This window comes from Lepidochelys kempii, chromosome 7 (genome assembly GCF_965140285.1).
Source record: "Lepidochelys kempii isolate rLepKem1 chromosome 7, rLepKem1.hap1, whole genome shotgun sequence".
Lineage (NCBI taxonomy): Eukaryota > Metazoa > Chordata > Testudines > Cheloniidae > Lepidochelys > Lepidochelys kempii.
The window spans coordinates 123,389,389-123,410,247 of NC_136386.1; the positions used below are offsets into that span (position 1 = coordinate 123,389,389).

Here is a 20,859-nt window from a genome sequence, read left to right on the forward strand (position 1 = left end):
GAGCCCGAACCCAAGCACCTCCCGCTGTGGAGACACGTGGCTCTGCGGGCTCCTCTGTAATTGAACCGGGCCCCTGGTAGCCTGTGACCCTGCTCCTCCCGCTGCTTGCAGTCCAGGGCACAATCCACAGGCAGCTCCTTCAGCCCGGTGCCTTTGACAGGACCTCAGCCGGGGGCACCAAACGAGCTGCTGAAGAAGCCCGGTGGCGGCCGGCCACGTTCTCCAGGGCAGATCTCCCCAGGGCTGCCCCGGTGCCCGGAGGGTTAAACGTGGAAAGGTCCAGCCCCTCCGACTAATGGGCTGCAACATCTCCCTCCTCCCGAAAGGCAAAGCAAATCACGTTAGCCGCCATGTGATTCCCTTCTGCCCTGCAGGGCTGAACCAAGGGCACCGTGCCACACCTCGCCCCGTTGGGTCGGCTGCCGCCGTGCAAGGCCTCTCGCCTCTTCTGCCCATCAATCAAGCGGAGAGGCCCCAGGGCCCACCTCTCCCTGGCCAGGAATCCTCCAATGGCCTCGCGGGCATCGAGCGATTCCCCCCCTCTCCCTCTGATTTTTCCTCCCTGCTTTAAAAAAAAGTCAAAGTAAGTGCTGAAATGAGCGAGAGGGCTGCAGTCAGGCGGCCCCATCCTCTGCCTCTCTAGGGCCTGCATCGACCCGATGGAGGGGAGACCTGCCCTGCACGCCCACCGACGGATCACCGGGGTGAGTGACCTGGCTGGGGGAAGGGGAGCTCCTGGGCTTACCTCCCTGGCCCCAGCCCGCCCACTGCCTCCCTGCCAGGCTCTCTGCGCCGGCCGGCTGCCCCGGCTGGCGTTCCGGGTGGGATTAGGAGGATTAGACCTGCACGCGACTTGGGCAACCTGGAGCCGGCTGCAGCTCCCAGCTACCGTTCCTGGGGCCGGGCAGCGCAGGGATGTCGGCCACTGGGCTGGCATAACCCCCCTGCTTTGAGGGTTTGGGGGGGATATCTCAATTTGTCAGGACTGTGGGTTCTGTCCCACCTCTGGGAGGGGAGTGGGGTGTAGTGGTTAGGGGGAGGGGCTGGGAGCCAGGACTCCTGGGTTCTATCCCGGCTCTGGGTGGGGTGTAGTGGTTAGAGTGGGGGCACTGGGAGCCAGGACTCCTGGGTTCTCTCCCAGCTCTGGGAGGGGAGTGGGGTCTAGTGGTTAGGGGGAGGGGCTGGGAGCCAGGACTCCTGGGTTCTATCCCGGCTCTGGGAGGGGTGTAGTGGTTACAGTGGGGGTACTGGGAGCCAGGAGTCCTGAGTTCTATCCCAGCTCTGGGAGGGAAGTGGGGTCTAGTGGTTAGGGGGAGGGGCTGGGAGCCAGGACTCCTGGGTTCTATCCCGGCTCTGGGAGGGGTGTAGTGGTTACAGTGGGGGTACTGGGAGCCAGGAGTCCTGAGTTCTATCCCAGCTCTGGGAGGGGAGTGGGGTCTAGTGGTTAGAGCAAGGGGGGGCTCCTGGGTTCTAGTCCCGTCTTTGCTGTGGACTCACTGCACAATGCTGAGGCAGACCCAGCACTCCTCGGTCCTGTGACATCCCTGGCTACGAGCCAGGACCAATACTGGGCTGTGTCCCAGGCGGGTGCGAGGGTTCGCTCGCTCTCAGGAAGCAGTTGCACTAAGGAGAAGCTGCTGCCCCGGGGAGCAATAGGCAGCTTCGTGGGGGAGCCTCCAAGGCAGGCGAGGCCCGTGTCAGGCCCGGCATGGGCTGGGCTGGGGCACTGCAGGCCCATGGCGGGAGGGTCCCCAGAAAAATGAGGTGCAGCCGGTGGGGTCTTTCAGGGACCCCCAGTCTCACCCAACTTGGGAACAAACCCTGTTGTACTGCCCCCCGCTCCCTCGTTCTGCATGGCCTCACTGGGGAGCAGTGAGCAAACCCCCCATTCCTGCGCAGTGACCAGCTGGTTCCAAAGGGACCCCCCCCTTCCTAGAGCCGCCGACTGAAGCGGGGCACTGCCCAGGGTCGGCCCGGTCCCCGTTCACACCCGCTAGCTGCTGGGACTTGGGGATGGGCCTGGCTAGAACTGGGGCGAGGGGATTAAAAGTGACGGCTGAAGGAACTTGCTTCCCCTCCCCCAGCCCCATTGGCATCTCCCACCCCTTTCGCCAGGCCGAGTTAAACAAGGGACCCCCCTCCCCCACTCCCCAACTTTTGGGCTTCTCCAGAAAGGGCCAGAGGGAGGCGCTGCTGAGCCAGGCCCAGTTCTCCCCGCAGGGTGGCTGCAGAGTTAGGGAGTTTTATAACCGAGGCAGAGAGACAAAAACGGGGCAGGAGAAAGCGATGGAGAAACACTAGGGGGGTGGCAGGGGACGAGGGGCCTGGAAAATGCCCAGCGAGAGAGAGACTGGGAGAAAGGAGGCGTTTTCAGGCAGAAAGGCCAGTGGGCGCCGCCCGCTCCCCAACTGTCTAGGTCAGTGGTTCTCAACCTGCGGCCCGTGGGCCGTTTGCGGCCCATATGACATCCTCAGGGCCATACAGCCGGTCCTGGATGCGGCCCACAATGGTAAATAGGTTGAGAGCCGCTGGTCTAGGTGAAAGGTGGAGAAGCTGAGAGATGGGCAGAGGCCGTAGGGCGCACGCTGCGATTATCCAGCCGCGCGTCCCAAACAAAGCCCGTCGGTGCCAGTTTTCCAGGGCGAGTCCGGCCGTGCGCTCGCTGGTGAGATTTGTCTGCAAAGCCGCTCAGAAGGCAAACGGGCGCCTGCAGAAACAGCCCAACTTCGAGGCGCCGGAGGCTCTGAAGCGCCAGGGTTTGGAAGCTGGATTCCAAGGGCTGCCCGGCTCCCACCGCAGAAGAGAACCGACATGTGGGGGGGCGGGACTGAAGCTGCGCTCCCCTGGCAGGGGGGCATGGAAGGGCCAGCATGGGGGGAGCGGTGGGATGGCACTGAGCGGCTGAGGGTCAGGGGAGCGCCGGTGGAGTGAACACGATCCAGTGGCTGGAAGTTGAAGCTGGGGCTGGAAACAAGAAGTCCATTTTGAACAGTGAGCGTGGCTGCGGGGGCAGCCTGGGGTGGTGATGGTGCTGGGCCATTGCAGGGCTATGTAGTGACAGGACGCCTTCCCAGGGGGGTGGGGACCATGCCACCCTGCCCTCTATTGCTTTTTGATCCTGGGCGGGAGAGATACTCAGCTGGCCACCCCCTTTCTCCATTCTGCCCGCTGGGGCGGGTTCCTTTCCTGCCTCACTGCCCTAGCTGCACCAGGCGGGCACAACTGGGCAGGTATGGTTGATGCTGCTGCTCTGAAGCCTCTGCTGGGCCGTGGCCTGTTGCTACGTGACATCTCCTCGTGGGTGTCTGGCATCATCTTCAATCTGGACCAGTCCCTAGGTCCTCAGACCCAGGCTTTGGCTAGGCCTCGCTGATTCTTTCTGCAGAATATCCCCAAGCTATGGCCCTGCCCAGCCGCCCACACAGCGAAACGCTTGGCCGGGTTCTCCTCCTCTCGCAGCTCGACTATTGCCACTGTGCTAGGTGCTGTACATACAACAGTCCCCACCCCCCAGGAGATTATAATCACCGTTGACCAGACAGACAAAAGATAGGTGAACCCCATTTTACAGAAAGCGGAACGAGGCCCAGAGACATTGACTTGCCCCTGGTCACCCCAGGATGTCTTTGCACCTTGCGGGGAGGGACCCCAGTTCTTGTCTGACCTGTAACAGGTTACACAGAGCTGGGCTTAGCGCTCAGATCTGCTGAGTTCCAGCCCGGTACCTGAACCCCCAGCTCAGCCTGTCCGCTCCCTCCTGCCCTTTCTCCAGTGCCTGATGTTCCTTGGCCAGCGGAGCTGAGCCCTGCGGCTTTCAACAAAGTTATCGGCAGGCCCAGCGCCCCCCCACCTCCCCCAAAACTCAGCCCCTGGTGTCTAGGCCTCAGACTCAGCTCTGTCCCCAGGTGTCCGGTGATGCCCCCCCTCCCCGCGAGGGACGGAGGGTCACTGTCTAATGCACATCCCTCACTGGGGAAAGGTTTTGCCGCACACGCTGGTCTTGCCCGCTTGGGCTGGGCTCAGGCCGTCTTCTGCAGCGAGCTCCGTAATCGGTGTCGTCCTCAGCACCTTCCTTCAAGGCCCGTAAACTCTGCTAACAGCTGCCCTGGTTGCTGAATTCTCCAGCCAAAACGCCCTTTCGGGCACCACGGTTCTCTGAGGTACAAAGTGCGCGCCAAACCCCGCCGGAGCCCTTCCACTGTCTTCGGAAAAGGGGAAAGGTTAAAAGACCGGCTCTGCCTGCTCCCCGCAGCGCAGGCTAACGAGTGAACAGGGATGGCTTCGGTTTCCTGCTGGAGTTCAGCTGCAGGGTGATTTCTTGCAGGGTGCAGGTCCAGTCTGCCCACTCGGCCGTGCGGCTCTCTGGGGCCTGGAAGGAGTGGCTCTTTAGGGGGATCCATCTGCCTTCAGGACTCCCCCCCTGCCATTTGCAGCCTTTGCTGCTACTTTCCTTCTCTTTCCGTTCTCCGCCTGCGAGGCGGCCTTTACTTCTGACGCCATGTCATGAGTCCGATATGGGCTGATGACTGGGCTTCCAGCCCAGAGAGAGACCCCAGGTTCCTTCATGCAGTGCAGGGCAAGCTGTTGCATGCTCAGAGAAGCTATGAGAGAGGCAGGGTGCGGGGAAGGAGCATCTTTATCGTACCAACGCCTGTGGGTGAGAGAGACGCGCTTGTCTCTCTAATAGCCTGGGCCCGACACGGCTCTGCCACCACGTACAGCGCACACGGCGCCAGCCCGTGGCCGACCAGTGTAGCACCGCTGAGCACTCGGTTACTAGAGTCCCTGAGAGAGCCCAGCCCACGACAGACCAAGCCCAGAGCCTTGCATGGGACCCGGGAGTGAGCCTATGGGGCAGGGGAGCTTGCTGGGCCTCGGGGGCGCTCCAGCTGGGCTGCCAGGCATTGCTTTGGCTGCAGCCAGGTCAGGCGGCCACAGTGAAAGCTGGGAGAAGCTGGAGCCGCGTTGGGTGCATGGGAGCATCCGGTTTTCACCGCTGGGGCCAGCTGCGTGTCCCACCCGGGTGACCTGTGGCCAGAGACGCTCGACTGGCGGTGGGATTGGAGCTGCAGCCGCTCCTCCTCACTGCCCTTTCCCCTGGGCCCAGCGGGAGCCAGGTGCCCCCCATCCTGCAGGCAGGAGCTCCTGTGCTGGGCGCACAAGGATGGAGAGATGAGACACACTCCCCCCCGCAGCAGCTCATCTCACTTGTGACCTCGCAGAGAGGGGCTGGGTGCGGGGTGGGGGGGAGCAGCTCGCGGCTCTGCCGTCTTCCCCCTCCTGCTGGGGCCGCATCAGACCCCTGGCCATAGCTGCACTGACGCCTGCTCGTGTCTCTCCTCTCTCCTAGCACCTCACCTTTCCACTGCTCGCCACCACCCTGCTGGCTTCCTTCGGCTCCTCCCTGCTTTACGGCTACAACCTGGCAGTGGTGAACTCGCCGGCTGTGGTAAGAACTGGGTCCGTCTGTCTGTCTTTGCGGGGGAAAGTCGCTCCCTCCCCGGACTGGGAAATCCTAAGCCAGGCAGATACCTTGACCCAGTGGGTCTCCAGCAGGCAGATTAATTATACTGACCGCGGTGCGGCCACCTCTGGGGTGTTGAGCAGCAGGCCTAGGAGCAGGAAAAGAGAGGCAGCATCCAGGTGACGCTGCAGGGAGAAATGAGGGGATCAGGATGGGATCACCTGAGCCGGGAGGATGCCCTGCTCATACCCCGACTCTGACGAAACGCCCCATGGGAACTTTACTGACCATGACCGGGCAGGACCAACATTTACCCACCCCCACAGCGCCCCTTAGCACCATGGCTTAGTGCTGACGTGGAAGGAAGAGCCTCCCCTTACTAATTACCTTTGGGAAGTTCTCGCACTGATGCTAACAGGTTGGATCACAAAGCATCGTGGGGTCAGATCAGGGGCTTGGTAACCCAGCCCCCCCGGCACAGGGAGAAGCAGAGCGGGTTGAAGATTTCCCAGTAGAACGGTTTTGCCATTTTGTCGAAATCTAAACTTCCCAGGGAAACATGTCCTTTTTGCCAACGTTTCACCGGGAAAACACTGTGAAGCCACGCATCGGCCCCAGTCGGACTGTTCGCTTTGACCTTGCCAGAATGGCCCGTTTCCGTTGGTCATCTGGAACCAATGGTTTGAAATCCGAGGTGGTTGTGGACAATATCAGATAACTTGGAAGGGAAGCTCACGGCGTTGCTAAAATGGGAGGTTTCGACGGACCCGAAACGATGTATTTCCCGGAATTCCCTGGTGCAGGACATTTTGAAATTGGCTGTTTTCGTTCCTGGTTTGGAATGGAAGTGAAGTTTGAAATGTTGGGATTTCCCGCCCCCCAAATCCTGCATTTCAAGCCGCTCTGGTGCGAGGGGAAGCGGGACCAGCTCTCTGAGGTGCTGAGAGAGGAAGCCCTGAAATGATCAGAAGCTGGGAGTGTTACAGACACATTCAAAGACCCCGTAGGGCCGGCAATCCAAGCGCCGTGGGCACCCCGGTCTGCTAGCCCCCGTCTCTCTGCCTTGCAGCACATAAAGGCCTTCTACAATGCCACCTGGTCCCGGCGCTACGGGCAGAGCCTGAGCCAGGAGCTGCTCACTGTCATGTACTCGCTGACCGTCTCGGTCTTCGCCCTGGGGGGGCTGGTGGGCTCGTTTCCAGTCGGGATGCTCGTCACTCGATACGGGAGGTAAGATGGGTGCAGGAGGGGGGCAGGACAGGGGGCCCATAGGGGGTGCACCCGTAGCCTGGCTAGAGGAAATAGAGGGGAGGATGGTGGCTTGTCTGCCCCGGTGCCAGCCATGGGGTGCCCGCCTCTAGCCCAGATGGAGCAGGGGGATGCCCAGCATGGAGTCAGCAGCATTAAGCTCTGCCAGGGGTAGCGGAGAGGAGAAGCCAGCCTGACACATGCCCCACTCTTATGGGTGCAGGGAGAGCTGCCAGGAATGCCCCCCCCCAAGCTCCCCATGGGACTGGGATGGAGAGGAGCGGGGAACGGCTGTTGGATGGAGGAAGAGAGAGCACGGAGCATCCTGCGGGGGGCGTCATGCCCTGCAGAAGGGGAGCCCATGCCAGGTGGAAGGCTGATGTCCTGCCTGCCCCCCTGCTAGGAAGGGCACCCTTGTGCGGAGCACGCTGCTCGTCTTCCTGGCCGGCTTTCTGATGGGCTTCAGCCGCTACCTGGGGTCGCCCGAGATGGTCATGGCTGGCCGCTTCGTCATGGGGCTGCATTCAGGTAACGCCCTGCGTGGGCTGCCCCACCGCCTCCCAGGGGCTCTGCCTGGCTCCGGCACCCAGCCAGGCCTGCCTCGGCGCTGGCCCTGCTCCGCCCCTTGCTAACCCAGCGCCGGGCGGGTTTGCATCTCCCTCTGCAGCAGGAACGGGACCCGCCGGTGCCAGCCCAGACGCGCACGTGGCCGCGGCTCCGTCCGGCATGGGGTTGGGCTGCTGCATGGGCGGGAGGAGGGGGGCAGGACGGACCCGCTGGGGCTGTGCCCTCCTGGGGGTCAAAGTGGCTCATGACCAAGAGGGGTGTCCCGGGATTGAACAGCCAGGCCCAGGGCATTCTGGGAGGAGAGGAGCTTGGCTGGAGCCTGCCCGGGGAGCTGCCCCTCCGTCCCAGTTGGGGTATTGGGTCTAGGGGGGATCCAGAGGGTGCCCTGCCTGGTGCCCTCCCCCGCCGCCTCCACATCTCACGTGGCTGCTCCTTGCCCTGCCCGTCTCCTTCTCCGCCCCAGGTATCTGTCTCAGCGTGGTGCCCATGTACCTGGGAGAAATCGCCCCCAAGACCCTGCGTGGCTTCCTGGGCCTGGTGCCCAGCATCTTCATCTGCCTGGGGGTCTTCTCCGCTCAAGTCCTGGGCCTGCCGGAGCTGCTGGGGGAGGTCAGTGCTGCTGATATGCCCCTGAACCGCTGCTGCTTCCTCCCAGCCCCCGTGAGCTCCGGCCCCGCGGGAGGGTGGCCAGGGATGGGGGCGTCTCCTGGGGGTCTCCAGGGTCCCGTGTCTGCTGTGCAAAGTGCTACGCTTGGGGAGGAAAAATCACATGCACAGCTGTGCACGGGGCCCGCCTGGATCTGCAGCTGGGCTGCTCTGACAAGGATCTCAGGGTTCCAGGGGCTCTGCCAAAGAGGCTGAGATCAGGCCGGGGAGTATTAACTGGGTGGCCGCACGTCCTACCCGGGAGGTGATCATCTCGCTCGGCTGGAGTCCTGTGTCCAGTTCCGGGTGCCGCACTTTAGGAAAGCGGGGGAGTCCAGCAGAGAGCAGCAGAAAGGATCAAAGGTTTGGAAAGGCTGATCTCTGAGGAAAGGTTAAAACCCTGGGCATGTGTAGTCATAGAATCATAGAATATCAGGGTTGGAAGGGACCAACCTCTAAGGAAGGAGATTTTACCACCTCCCTAGGTAACGCATTCCAGTGTTTCACCACCCTCTTAGTGAAAAAGTTTTTCCTAATATTCAACCTAAACCTCCCCCACTGCAACTTGAGACCATTACTCCTCGTTCTGTCATCTGCTACCACTGAGAACAGTCGAGATCCATCCTCTTTGGAACCCCCTTTCAGGTAGTTGAAAGCAGCTATCAAATCCCCCCTCATTCTTCTCTTCTGCAGACTAAATAAGCCCGGTTCCCTCAGCTTCTCCTTGTAATCATTTTTGTTGCCCTCTGCTGGACTCTCTCCAATTTGTCCACATCCCTTCTGTAGTGGGGGGCCCAAAACTGGACACAACACTCCAGATGTGGCCTCCCCAGAGCTGAATAGAGGGGAATAATCACTTCCCTCGATCGGCTGGCAATGATCCTACTAATGCAGCCCAATATGCCGTTAGCCTTCTTGGCAACAAGGGCACACTGCTGACTCATATCCAGCTTCTTGTCCACTGTCACCCCTAGGTCCTTTTCCGCAGAACTGCTGCTTAGCCAGTCGGTCCCTAGTCTGTAGCGGTATATGGGATTCTTCCTTCCTAGGTGCAGGACTCTGCACTTGTCCTTGTTGAGCCTCATCAGATTTCTTTTGGCCCCATCCTCCAATTTGTCTAGGTCCCTCTGGACCTTATCGCTACCCTCCAGCATATCTACCTCTCCCCCCAGCTTGGTGTCATCCATGAACTTGCTGAGGGTGCAGTCCACCCCATCCTTCAGATCATTAATGAGGAAAGGTTAAAACCCTGGGCACATGTAGTCTGGAGACAGGAGGGAAACGTTTCTAACTCTACAGTGCTTAAGATCTGGAATAGGCGCCCGAGGGAGGTTGTGAAATCCCATCACTGGAGGCCTCCAGGAAGGAGGTTGGACAAACACCCCTCAGGGGTGGTCTGGGTTGATTTGGTCCTGCCTGAGCGCATCTCCCTGCCTGGCTCGTTGCAGGATGGATACTGGCCGCTCTTCCTGTCCCTGGTGGTCATTCCCGCCCTCCTGCAGCTCATGCTGCTGCACTGGTTCCCCGAGAGCCCCCGCTACCTTCTGATTGAGAAGAACAACATCTGGGGGGCCACGGATGGTGAGTGGAGCCCTCCTGGCAGGGGGGGTGGCTGATGTATCCCCTAGGGTCAGGCTGCTCCCAGAACCGGGTGAGGGGGGATTAGGTCTTACTGTGTCCTACCCCGTCCCAAATCCCAAAGAGACACATGATCCTGGAACTGCAGGCCCAAGAGCCCCCGGACCAGATTCTGTGCTGGTGCAAATCAGCTACGGCTCTGCTGACCATCCAGAGCACTGCCTCCCCCTCCCGGCCCAGCCAGCTGCGGGAAGGCTCCTGCCTGCTCACCTCTCCAGGGTCCCGGGTTCAAGCCGCAGTCCGTTGTGCTGCAGAGGTGGCTGCATCCTCCCCCAGCCCTGACCCAGCAGAGGGGCGTCCTCTGTGCTGGGGCTGCTGACAGGGGAAGCCGGGGAGGGCCAGGTGCGGAGGGGCATTTCCCTCTTCGTTGCACCATAAAGTGTCTGGGTGCCTCCAACCCTCCTGACTTCAGCCGCACACCCCGATGGGGCAGGGCAGGGCCTGTACAGATGGGAACTGAGGCACAGGGGCGCACAGCTGGGAATTGAGCCCAGCTCGCCTGCGTCCCAGCCCAGTGCCTTAGCTTTGCACCGCTCTCCCCAGCGCTGCGCTGGTTCCTGGGGAAGGACGACGTGCGGGACATGCTGGAGGAGATGCAAGAGGAGCAGCACTCGCTCTCCTCCGTGGAGACCATCTCCGCCTGGCAGCTCCTGCGGGACGGCTCCGTGCGCTGGCAGACCCTCTCTGTGGCGGTGATCAACATGGGCATGCAGCTCTCTGGGATCGATGCGGTAAGTGCTGCCAGGCCCACGCCCCATGCCCTGGAGGGGAGCTGCCCTCGGCCCCCCACGTCCCCTGCCCCAGAGAGGGGCTCCCCCAGGTCTCCCTGCACCTTCGCCCTGGTTGGGAGCTCACCCCGTGCCCTGGAGGGGCTTCTGTCTCCCAAGAGCCTCCTGGCCCATTGACTCCTTGGCTTAGCAGGGAAATAGTCGTGCTGATCATGCAGCAGGTCCCTGCAATGGGGACCCTGGCCCAGGAGGAGCTAGGCTGAGCCCCCCAAGCTCGTCTCACCCAGAGCCAGCGAGCATCCCTGGGTCGGAACAGCCTCCAGTCCCATCCCAAGGCAGGCTTTGAACCAGCGACCGGGGGGCTCCTGCAGTGCCATGGCCAGAGCCCCCGGAGTGCCCCCACCCCTGCTTGTGGTTCCTGAGTCCCGGGGGGGCCTCTCTCCCCCCAGCCCCACCACTGACCCCCTGCTGTCTCCCCTCCCCTCGGCAGATCTGGTTCTACACCAACACCATCTTCCAGCATGCCGGCATCCCGGGACCCGAGATCCCCTACACCACCGTGGGCACGGGTGCCATCGAGGTGCTGGCCGGCCTGCTCGGCGTAAGTGTCGCCGTGGCACTGGCAACACGGGGGGGGGGGGTGCGTGACCCCCACTGAGCAGTATTAACCGGGGTCGGGGAGGGGTCACAGTGGGGGGCTGGGAGGGGATGCCGGTGGGGGAGAGGGCACCGGGGAGGGGTCACAGTAGGTGAGTTGGGGGACAGGAGGCAGTGCAGGTGGGGGGAGGGGTCACACTGGGGGAGATGGAGGTGGCAGGGGTGCAGGTGGGGGGAGGGGTCACAGTGGGCAAGGTTGGGGGGTGCTGGGGAAAGGGGTCCCAAGGGCTCATTCTGGCTCTACTAACTTCAGTGGAACAGCCCATAATAACCCCTGTGAGCTGAGGCCGTCGCTGGGCGGGGGGGCTGGTTTACGGCTTTCCCCCTCAGTGCCCAGCCGGCTGAGCTAGGAGCCCCCTTGCCCCCGGCTCCACCCCAGCCCGGCTTAGCCGGAGAGTTGGTGCCGCGCTGGGCGGATTTACAGCCCTCGGCCCGTGGGCGCCCAGCCAGCCGCTGGAGCTCAATTCGCAGGGCGGGCGGCCCCCAAGTGGCCTGGCCTGGGTGAGCAGCAACCCTGGGCAGGGACCCCAGCCCCTCAGCCCCCGGCCTCCCAGCAGCAAGCGGCCCCAGCCGGCGGGCAGGAGCTCAGCAGGCTGGCAGCGCCAGTGGGCTGATTGATCCGTGGCACGGACACCAACGGCCCCCGATGGACACGCCAAGATTGGGTCTAAAATTACAAGCATTTGTTCTGCTGCCAATATCCCCCCTGCTGCTGCGGCTGCTCTGGCTCCCCACGCCCGCCCCACGCCCCAAAGCAGCTGCCTGCCTCCACTGGGCACTCGGGGCAGCTCAGGCCTGGCTGGGGCCAGCTTGGCCCCGCTGCTCCGGGTCACTTCTGCCCTGGGCCCTGGGATTCCAGCCCATGAGTGAAGGGGACAGGCGGCTGCTTCTCTGTCCCCTTTCAACATGCAAGGCCCTAGAATGCCGGTGGCCCCTGCTCTAACCACTAGCCTGCCCTCCCTCCAGGGCTGGGAAAAGAACCCAGGAGTCCTGACTCCGACAGTGCCCCCCCCCACTCTAACCACTAGCCTGCCCCCCCTTCCAGGGCTGGGGAAAGAACCCAGGAGTCTGAGAGGTTACCGGGTAAGTGTCCCACCCTCACCCTCAAGCTCCTGAGTCAGCCAATGAGAACTGGGTCTGGTGACGTCATATATTGGTGCTGTGCGTTATTGACTGAGCGTGTTGTCGGTCTGTGCCCTGTGGGGCGGGTGGGTCTCATGCCCTCTCCTGCTAACACGCCCCATGCCGCTGGCCTTTCCCTGCAGTGCTTCACCGTCGAGAAGCTGGGCCGGCGGCCGCTCATCGTCATCGGCTTCTCCTTCATGGGCGTCTGCTGCGCCAGCATCACCTTGGCCCTGTTGCTGCAGGTAGGAGCGTCCCACCGGGAGGCGCCTCGCCCTGGCACCTCCCTCCCAGACCAGCAGGGCCAGCGCGCTAATCCCGGGTACCGCCCCCGCCCCCGCGAGCGCTGCTGGGCTCCTGTAGCCGGCTGTTTCGGGACACGCCGATGAGTTACATTGGAGTGAGGCTGGAGCAACCCACTGGCACCATTGCAGGGCAGCCAGGGGCCGGATCCTGCTCTGGGGCTCGAACCGTGAGAGAAGCTTCCTTAGCCAAAGCCACTTTGTGTCTGGTGCAGGCCGGGAGAGAGCTGGGTGCGAAGGGGGGCTGCGGGTCAGGAGTGAGGGGCACCGGCACAGCTGGGCGGGCAGGACTGGGAAAGCATGGGGCTGTGGGTCGGGACTGAGGGGCACTGGCCGAGCTGTGTGAGGACTTTGCCTGGCATGTTGCAGCTGGTTTTCTCTCCCTCAGCCCTTCGGTTTCCCACAGAGCAGCTCCCCAGATTTGCTTTGCAAGGAGGCGGTAACTGGGCTGTTAGTCCAGCAGCATACAGCCACCCCCAGCTTCTGCACCTTCCCTCCCCAGGCTACGGTGCCCTGGATGCGCTACCTCAGCGTAGCCTGCGTCATCGGGATCATCGCTGGCTTCTGTATGGGACCAGGTGGGTGCCAGGGCCTCCCTTCTCTAAAACAAACAACGGAATGGCTGGGGGCTGCGTGTCGGGGCACCTGGGTGGAAGGAGGGAGCCTTAGACTGGACTAACAAGCTGGGGGGCTGCAGGAATCCAGTGAATTGGCAGAACTGGGTGGAAGGAACTTCCCAGATTCAGCAATGGCCCAAGTACATGAAGGGTCAGGATTTTCCTTCCTCTGAAACATCAGGTGACAGCACTGATGGGGACCGGGCCATTGAACTGACCCACCAGCGCTGGATACAGCGTGGTCGGATGCACCATGCTGGACTTGGTAGCCCAGTGGTTTGATCTGGTAGGGTAGGACTTGGCAGACTTGTCTGGACCAATGGTGGGACCAAGGATGCAAGGTCCTGGGATGAGACCCTCACACACCCAGATCCAGGGAGGGCTGCGATGAGATTGCTCCCCTCCATATCCCCCCCTACATTTAGCAAACTCCTCAAGACCCTTCTGCACATGCTAATAAACTTCTCTTACTTACTTAGTAGGCGAATGGTTTTCCACCTTTAAATAAGCGTGGAAGTGAGAGCTCCCTAAAAATGATGAACGAGGCCTGGAATGGTTTACCCAACTGATGTATGAGTGGGGCTGCCAACAGATCTATAATTCATTCTCAGCCCAGAATTTATTTGCTGTAATTACATCTTTAATTAGGGTTTTAATGGCTCATTGTTCACAAACAATGATGAATCGGACTTAAAAATACATATATATATATATTTATTCCTGGCGAGCTGTGAGTAACGGTCCATCAGGGGCTGCTTTTCCCCATGTGAAATTTTTTTTTGCATTAAGTATCTTCATTAAAGCAAAAAGAAAAGGAGGACTTGTGGCACCTTAGAGACTAACCAATTTATTTGAGCATCAGCTTTCATGAGCTACAGCTCACTTCATCGGGCTCACGAAAGCTGATGCTCAAATAAATTGGTTAGTCTCTAAGGTGCCACAAGTCCTCCTTTTCTTTTTGGAAATACAAACTAACACGGCTGCTACTCTGAAACCTTTATTAAAGCAGTGCATATGATTGCTTTCCTACTCTGGGAGGTTCTGGTCAAACCATCATAGTTAATATCATAACTGTACATATTGCAACAAACTCAAAGTCCCCTAGCTACTCAGGGCTTCAGGGCAACCCTGGGGATAGAACTGGCCTCTCGTGCTCCAAAAGCACAGGCCCCAACGCTTGAGTGAAAGGAGAATCTCCCTCAATTATTATCAGTATAGGGCAGATGAGACACAGTGGAACAGTTATGAGTTCACACACTAGATGGCAGTGGTGCATAAAGCCCCATCTTTTCTCTATGGTATTTTTAAATTCTTTTGAAATACTGTTTGAATTAATATCTTGTGGTATCTGGAGGTCTCAAATTGCTTTCCCCATGGGGTTGGATACAGGGTCAGTAATAGGATGCAGTCTTTCACCTTTAAGTAGCCAGTTCAAATCCAGCCACAGGTAAGCAGTGTCCAGCCGCCCTCACCTGGAATGAACAAGTGGTCTCAGCCCAGTTCTTGGTGGACAAATTGGGCCAATGAAAAATTTCCCATCAAAGCTATTTTTCAACAGCAATTCGTAGAGCTGATCAGAAAATGGTATTTCCATCCCACAGGAAATTCCAACCTCTGATAAAATTTGTTTTTGTTCTGAATTGGGCTAAAAAGTTGGACTGTTTCACCAAATGAACCATTCCAAAATGTTGTATTTGAAAACACCGAAAACACCTTATCAAAATGTTTCACTTGAATAATGTTAGGTTTCAGAGTAGCAGCCATGTTAGTGAGCTGTAGCTCACGAAAGCTTATGCTCAAATAAATTGGTTAGTCTCTAAGGTGCCACAAGTCCTCCTTTTCTTTTTTTTAATAATGTTGTTAATAATTTTATATATATGTAAGTCTAAACAAAAGTTGGAATGAAACAGAGTCGAAAGAACACACTCCTTTGGATTTTGAATAGTTTCTAAACTTTTTCTGCAGTAAATTGGTCCATCAAAAAAAAAATTTCAACCAGATCTAAAAATTGCATTTTCTACAACAAAACTTCATGAAAAGCGTCTGCTTTCTGCAGAAAACTTAGATTTTTCATCAGCAAATGGAATAGCTGAAACCCAAACTATTTCAGCTGTGAAATCCTGCCCCGGTGTCTCATGGGAGTTACAGTTCAGTTGCCCCATGGCCACTTTCTCCTCTGTGGGCTCAACTCCTCAGCTGGACTACATCTCCCATGGTGCACTATGGCCAGGGACTCCCAAGATGCACCACCTGCCCTCCAAAAGGTGAGTCCATGGTGCATTATGGGAGATGGAGTCCGACAAGGGAACCTGGCTTATAGAGGAGAATGGGCGCATGAGAGACCTGTACTTCAACTCCCATAAGGCAACGCGGTGGAATTTCCAAATTGAATTATTTCAGTTTTCGAACTTTGGCCAAAAATCAAAATTTTAAGTGGAAAAGTTTGATTAAAAGGATTTTTCATTTTCGTCAAATTTTTCTGCGGAAGAACAAACCTGTTGTGACCGGCTCTCTGGACCAGCCCCCCCACAGCCCAATCCCCCGCCACATTAGCAGCCTCAGCAGAGAGGCCCAGCCCCGGGGCTGAGCTGGGTGCATTGGTGGGGGATGGGGAAGCTTGCCCTGCAGTAGCCCAGGCTGTACCTGCTGAATCGCTGGAGCCCGTTAGTCTCCAGGGCACCTTCGCCAGGGACCAGCCTGGCGCTTGGGGGCAGCGGCTGTGTGATGCGTGAGCTGTGTCTGGTTCTGGGAGGGGCAGGGCGCTGTGCTGGGGATTGCAGAGTCGCTGGAGAAACCCGTGCTTTCTCACCAAGGGCCGCTCCCCTATGGGCCCCGGAAAGGCACTTGCACAGCAGCTAGAGACTTGACCAGCCAGTTCGGCAGGCTGCTGGACCCCCGGTGGGGCAGGCCCTGGGGGCGGGGAGGGAGAGAGAGGGTCCCGATTCTGAGATCACTCACACACCTTTCAGTCCGGAGTCACTCCTGGTTCACGCCCCAGACCCCGGGTTTCACCTTGGCCTTTTCCTGGGAGGCTCCAGGCTGGCACCTGGCTACTGACGCTCTTTACCCTCTTCCCCCACCGGATGCAGCCCAGAGGCGTCTGTGGGACTCGAGCCCCCTGGCACGTGGTCTCCTCATGGGCACCCGCCGCAGAGACCGCTAACCCTCTCGTTGCTGGATTGCGATCCCATGCCAGCATACAAGGCATTTAACCCACCTCTCACCTGCCCAGCTGGTGTGCCCTTCCTGATGACCGCGGAGCTCTTCAAGCAGTCGCACCGCCCAGCTGCCTACATTGTGGGGGGGTCCCTGAACTGGCTCTCCAACTTCACTGTGGGCTTCGTCTTCCCCTTCCTACAGGTAATGACCAGCCATGGGTGTGGCCTGGGGTAGCATCCAGCAGCCCCAGTCAGGGATCAGGGTGCTAGGTGCTGTCCACGCACACTGGAAGATGGTCCCTGCCTCAGATAGCTAACAGCCCACCCATAGACGAGAGGTGGATACAGACAGATGGAGGAGCATGAGGGAATAATAGGACGAAACCAGAGGGCAGCAAGTTTTTAACAAGCCCAGTGAAACACGGACTCATGCCACATGTTGTTAACCTGAGGAACTCACTGCAGCAGGAGATGAAGTCCAGATAGATCACTTCTGCTGCACCCCACTGCCCCATACACTAGGCCTGTTACCCTTCACAGAAGGAAACTAGGTTGGTTGGGCATGATTTTTCCTTGACTGTAAAGTGCGACATTCCCCAGAGTACAATCGGGATCAAAGAATAGCTGTGTCCCCTCAGTCCTCCAACCTGGGGGGTCCTTTACGCTGCTTTGCTCTCAGAGCTACCACTCCTGGTCTGCTCACATACAGCCTCCAGCATGCAAATCACTCCCAAGTCCCAGGTATACTGTCTGAGTGTTGTAGCCAGCCACTCATGAATTACACTGGAGAGCGGCACCAGCAAATTCCCAGTACCAAACACTCCCCAGAAATGTCTGGCTGGTACTGCCCGGCATCCTCCTGGACAATACAAGCTCATATAAAGTCTGTCATTTATTAATAGAAAATCATACACACCCTTCTTGCTACCTCAAATAGAGTTTCCCAAACACTTCAATTCAAACATGTTGCTTTAGATCAAACAAAACAACAAGTTTATTAACTACAGAAAGCTAGATTCTAAGTGATCACAAGTAATGAGGCATAAAAGTCAGAATTAGTTACAAGAAAATTAAAAGTAAAATGCAACTAATGCCAAACTTAACAAAACTAAATGAATCCAAAGCAAAGGTCACTCTCACTTGTCTCTTCAGTCCTACTGGCTGAACTCTTTTCAGGCAGGATCTCTCCCCCAGTCCAATGCTTCCTTGTTCTTCAGCTGTTGCTGATGCCAGGGGTAGAGAGAAAGGTAGAGGCGATGTAGTACACTTTTACTCCTTTGCTATAGTTCCTTCCCTTCTTTGGGAGTCATCTCCAGCCAAGGTTCAGGAGACTGAAAGTCTGTGTGGGTGGGAACGGCAAGCTGTTCCTTTGTCAAGATGTAGATTTTTTTTCACCCACACCCTCTTTCCTGCCAAAGAATGGCCATTTAACCAGGTGATGGCCCATTTAATCTTGTGGACACCTGGCCAAGGCATCAGCCAGCCTTTTGTCTGTGAGGAACTGGTTTGTGGCTGTTCCCCAGACTTAGAGCATGTCTTAGCAATACCATATGGTAGAATCTTATAACTATACATACAATGTTGCCACACACATTTTACCAGAACAATAATGATCAGCAAATTATGAGTTTTCAGATGATACCTTGCAAGCCATACTTTGTACAAGATTTATCATAGGGGTTCAGACTGTCACAAAGTCCATGCTGGCAATTCCTCATAATCCTACTATCCTCCAGGGGCTTAAAACTGATTGTTTAATAATCTGTTCAGTATCTTTCTAGGTCTTGAAGTTAGGCTGCCTGGGTCCTCTTTATTCCTCTTTTTGAAGATAGGTTCTGGGTTTGCCCTTCTTCAGTCCTCTGGGACTTCCCCCATCCTCCCTCAGTTCTCTCAAAAATAACAGCTAATGGGGCAGAGATTGCTTCAGCTAGCTCCTTAAGTACCCTGAAGTGAACATCATCAGGCCCTGCTGACTTGAATACCTCTAACTTTTACCTCTTTAACCTGTTCCTTCCCAGTTCTGGCTCAAGATCCTTCCCATGTTGTTAATAATAAGCGTGTTAAGCAGCTGGTCACCATTAACCTTCTGCGTGAAGAAAAATATCCTCTGGGGGGGTGTTCTCATGCTACAGGGGTCTCTCCAAGGGGCAGAATTAAACCACTGGCCAGGGACATCATGGGGGAGGCTCCACCTTCCTCTCTATCGGGTTTGCCCTACCTGGCCTCCTCACTTTGGGGCAAGGGCCCCACCCGTGGGAATGGATTTCTCCTGGCAGCCAGTCCCGTCCAGCAGGTCAGTGCCAGCACCCCATTGCGCACATGAGGGATGGAGGCACAGAGCGGCTAAGTGACTAGCCCATGGTCACGCATGGAAACTGTGGCGGAGCAGGGCCTTGAACCCAGGTCTCCTGAATCCTGGCCCAGCATCTTACCCACAAGCCCAGCCTCCCCCTGGAATTGTAAGGCACCAGCCCCTGCTGAAGGGGAGGTGCCCGAGGCTCAGTGGGGCGGTGGAACAGCCCCGTGGGGTGGGAGGCAGAGAACAGGACTAGGGGCACAAGTGGGCTGGGCCCCTCCAAGGTGGGATGCAGTGCTAGGTGGGCCCAGGGCCAGCTGGGAATCCCTTCTGAGGCCGCGTTCTCTCGTTGCTCCAGATGTCAGCTGGCGCCTTCTGCTACCTGGTGTTCTGCGGGGTCTGTGTGCTGGTGGCCCTTTACGTCTACATCGTCATCCCCGAGACCAAGAACAAAACTTTCATGGAGATCAACCAGATCTTCGCCACCCGCCACCCCTTCCTCGCTGCCCCGGCCGGCGCCGTCAAGATGGTCCCGCTCGGCGGTTACGGGGCCCTGGAGAACAGCTCCCTGGAGCTCTCGGGATCCAGCCGGGAGTGACCCACTCTTCTTCCCCCTGTTGTAGCACCCCAGCCCTGGCGGGTCAGGCCAGGAGGAGGGCTGGGCTCAGATGCGGGTGGGGGGTGGTTGCTGAGGCTGCAGATTAATTCCCTTCCTTTAACCTCTTCCTGCCTGGCTCGGTCCCAAAAGCCATGAGCGGTCGGTGGGGTTGGAGGCGTCGGGATTGAGGGGAACTGGCAGTGCTGTGGGGGGCGGGGAAGGAGGCCAGGGCTGCGACAGGAGATGGGCTGCGGGTCGGGTGTGAGGGTCGCTGGGCCCAGGCTCTGTCCCTCCCCATCCCACCAGTTGCCTTCTCCTCCAGGAGTCCCAGGGCAGCTGCTCCAGGTCGCTGCTCTCCAGCCCTGCAGGGCATCGGGCCTGGATCACCCTGCACCTGCCCTGCATGGCGGAGTTGGTGCCAGCCTGGGGCAAAGAGCCAGCAGGCTCAGCGGCTGCCCACTGTCCCCGTGGTCAGGGGAGAACCCCTGCTCCCCCCAGGGCCTCGGCTGTCCCTGGCTGGGAGCCGAGTGGGGGCTCATCCCTGGGCTCCATCCAGCCTGGGCGTTGGAGTCTTTCCTCTCCCCACCATGAGCTCTCTGGGTTTTCCCCTTGGCACGGTGAGCCAGTGCCGTGGGTGAAGCAGCCGCAGCCGGCCCCACCTCTGGAAGCGGTGACATCACCGCGGTGGGCAGGTGTTGATTGGCTGGTGCTGCCGGGGTGTCATTCCTGGAAGGACCACCCTTGAAGAAGCGGGATCTTCTTGGAAGGCCCCGGGGCGGGGGGCAGGCGGATCCTGCCCGGGTCCTGGGTGTGACGCCCAGGGGGAGGGAGGTCCCGGGGAATTGAATAAAGGAAATTGCCTGTTCTCAGGCTGCAGTCGTGTGCGGTGCTGGGGGCGGGTCATTCCCTGGACCTGATTTGGGCTCCACAGTCCCCAGAGCGGTTGTCTCATTAAACACGGAGATACGTCAGCAGACCTATGGAACGGGGCTGCGGGTCGGGAGTGAGGGGCACCGGCAGTGCTGGGGGGGCGGGGAGGAGGCCAGGGCTGCGATAGCAGATGGGCTGCGGGTCGGGAGTGAGGGGCACCGGCAGTGCTGGGGGGCGGGGAAGGAGGCCAGGGCTGCGACAGGAGATGGGCTGCGGGTCGGGAGTGAGGGGCACCGGCAGTGCTGGGGGGGGCGGAGAAGGAGGCCAGGGCTGCGACAGGAGATGGGCTGCGGGTCGGGAGTGAGGGGCACCGGCAGTGCTGGGGGGCGGGGAAGGAGGCCAGGGCTGCGACAGGAGATGGGCTGCGGGTCGGGAGTGAGGGGCACCGGCAGTGCTGGGGGGGCGGAGAAGGAGGCCAGGGCTGCGACAGGAGATGGGCTGCGGGTCGGGAGTGAGGGGCACCGGCAGTGCTGGGGGGCGGGGAAGGAGGCCAGGGCTGCGACAGGAGATGGGCTGCGGGTCAGGAGTGAGGGGCACCGGCAGTGCGGGGGGGGCGAGGAAGGAGGCCAGGGCTGCGACAGCAGATGGGCTGCGGGTCGGGAGTGAGGGGAACCGGCAGTGCTGGGCGGGCGGAGAAGGAGGCCAGGGCTGCGACAGGAGATGGGCTGCGGGTCGGGATTGAGGGGAACCAGCAGTGCTGGGCGGGCGGGGAAGGAAGTCAGGGCTGCGATATCAGGGGGAGTTTGGCAGGACTAAGGAATCGGGGTGGGGGAGGGGGGTTGTGAGGCTGCAAATCAGTTTTGTGGATTCGCCCCTTGCTCAGACCTGATGTGGCGGCCTCTGTCCTGGGCAAGGGGAGGCCGAGGCTTGGTCAGCGGGAGCCGCCTGG

The 20,859-nt window shown here is 59.1% G+C and overlaps 1 protein-coding gene across 2 annotated transcripts; it reads left to right on the forward strand.

Annotated features, from left to right (window-relative positions):
- The first annotated feature begins 419 nt into the window (after window positions 1-419).
- Window positions 420-19,887, forward strand: LOC140915397 (solute carrier family 2, facilitated glucose transporter member 9). 2 transcript variants are annotated; one of them, XM_073354984.2, is made up of 12 exons: window positions 420-704; window positions 5,351-5,449; window positions 6,534-6,694; window positions 7,116-7,240; window positions 7,743-7,888; window positions 9,373-9,505; window positions 10,106-10,293; window positions 10,781-10,891; window positions 12,213-12,314; window positions 12,874-12,949; window positions 16,221-16,348; window positions 18,801-19,887. In XM_073354984.2, the coding sequence occupies exons 1-12, from the start codon at window positions 660-662 to the stop codon at window positions 19,038-19,040; spliced, it is 1,554 nt and encodes a 517-aa protein (XP_073211085.1). In that variant the 5' UTR covers window positions 420-659; the 3' UTR covers window positions 19,041-19,887. The 2 variants fall into 2 exon arrangements, with proteins under 2 accessions (XP_073211085.1, XP_073211086.1); XM_073354985.1 differs by lacking the exon at window positions 18,801-19,887 and having other exon boundaries at window positions 16,078-16,234.
- Window positions 19,888-20,859: the final 972 nt, after the last annotated feature.

Coding starts and splice junctions, on each gene's coding strand:
- LOC140915397 (XM_073354984.2), top strand. CDS start 660: ATGGAGGGGAGACCTGCCCTGCACGCCCACCGACGGATCACCGGG. Junction 6,695..7,115: donor CTCGTCACTCGATACGGGAG/GTAAGATGGGTG, acceptor CCCCCCTGCTAG/GAAGGGCACCCTTGTGCGGA. Junction 10,294..10,780: donor AGCTCTCTGGGATCGATGCG/GTAAGTGCTGCC, acceptor TCCCCTCGGCAG/ATCTGGTTCTACACCAACAC.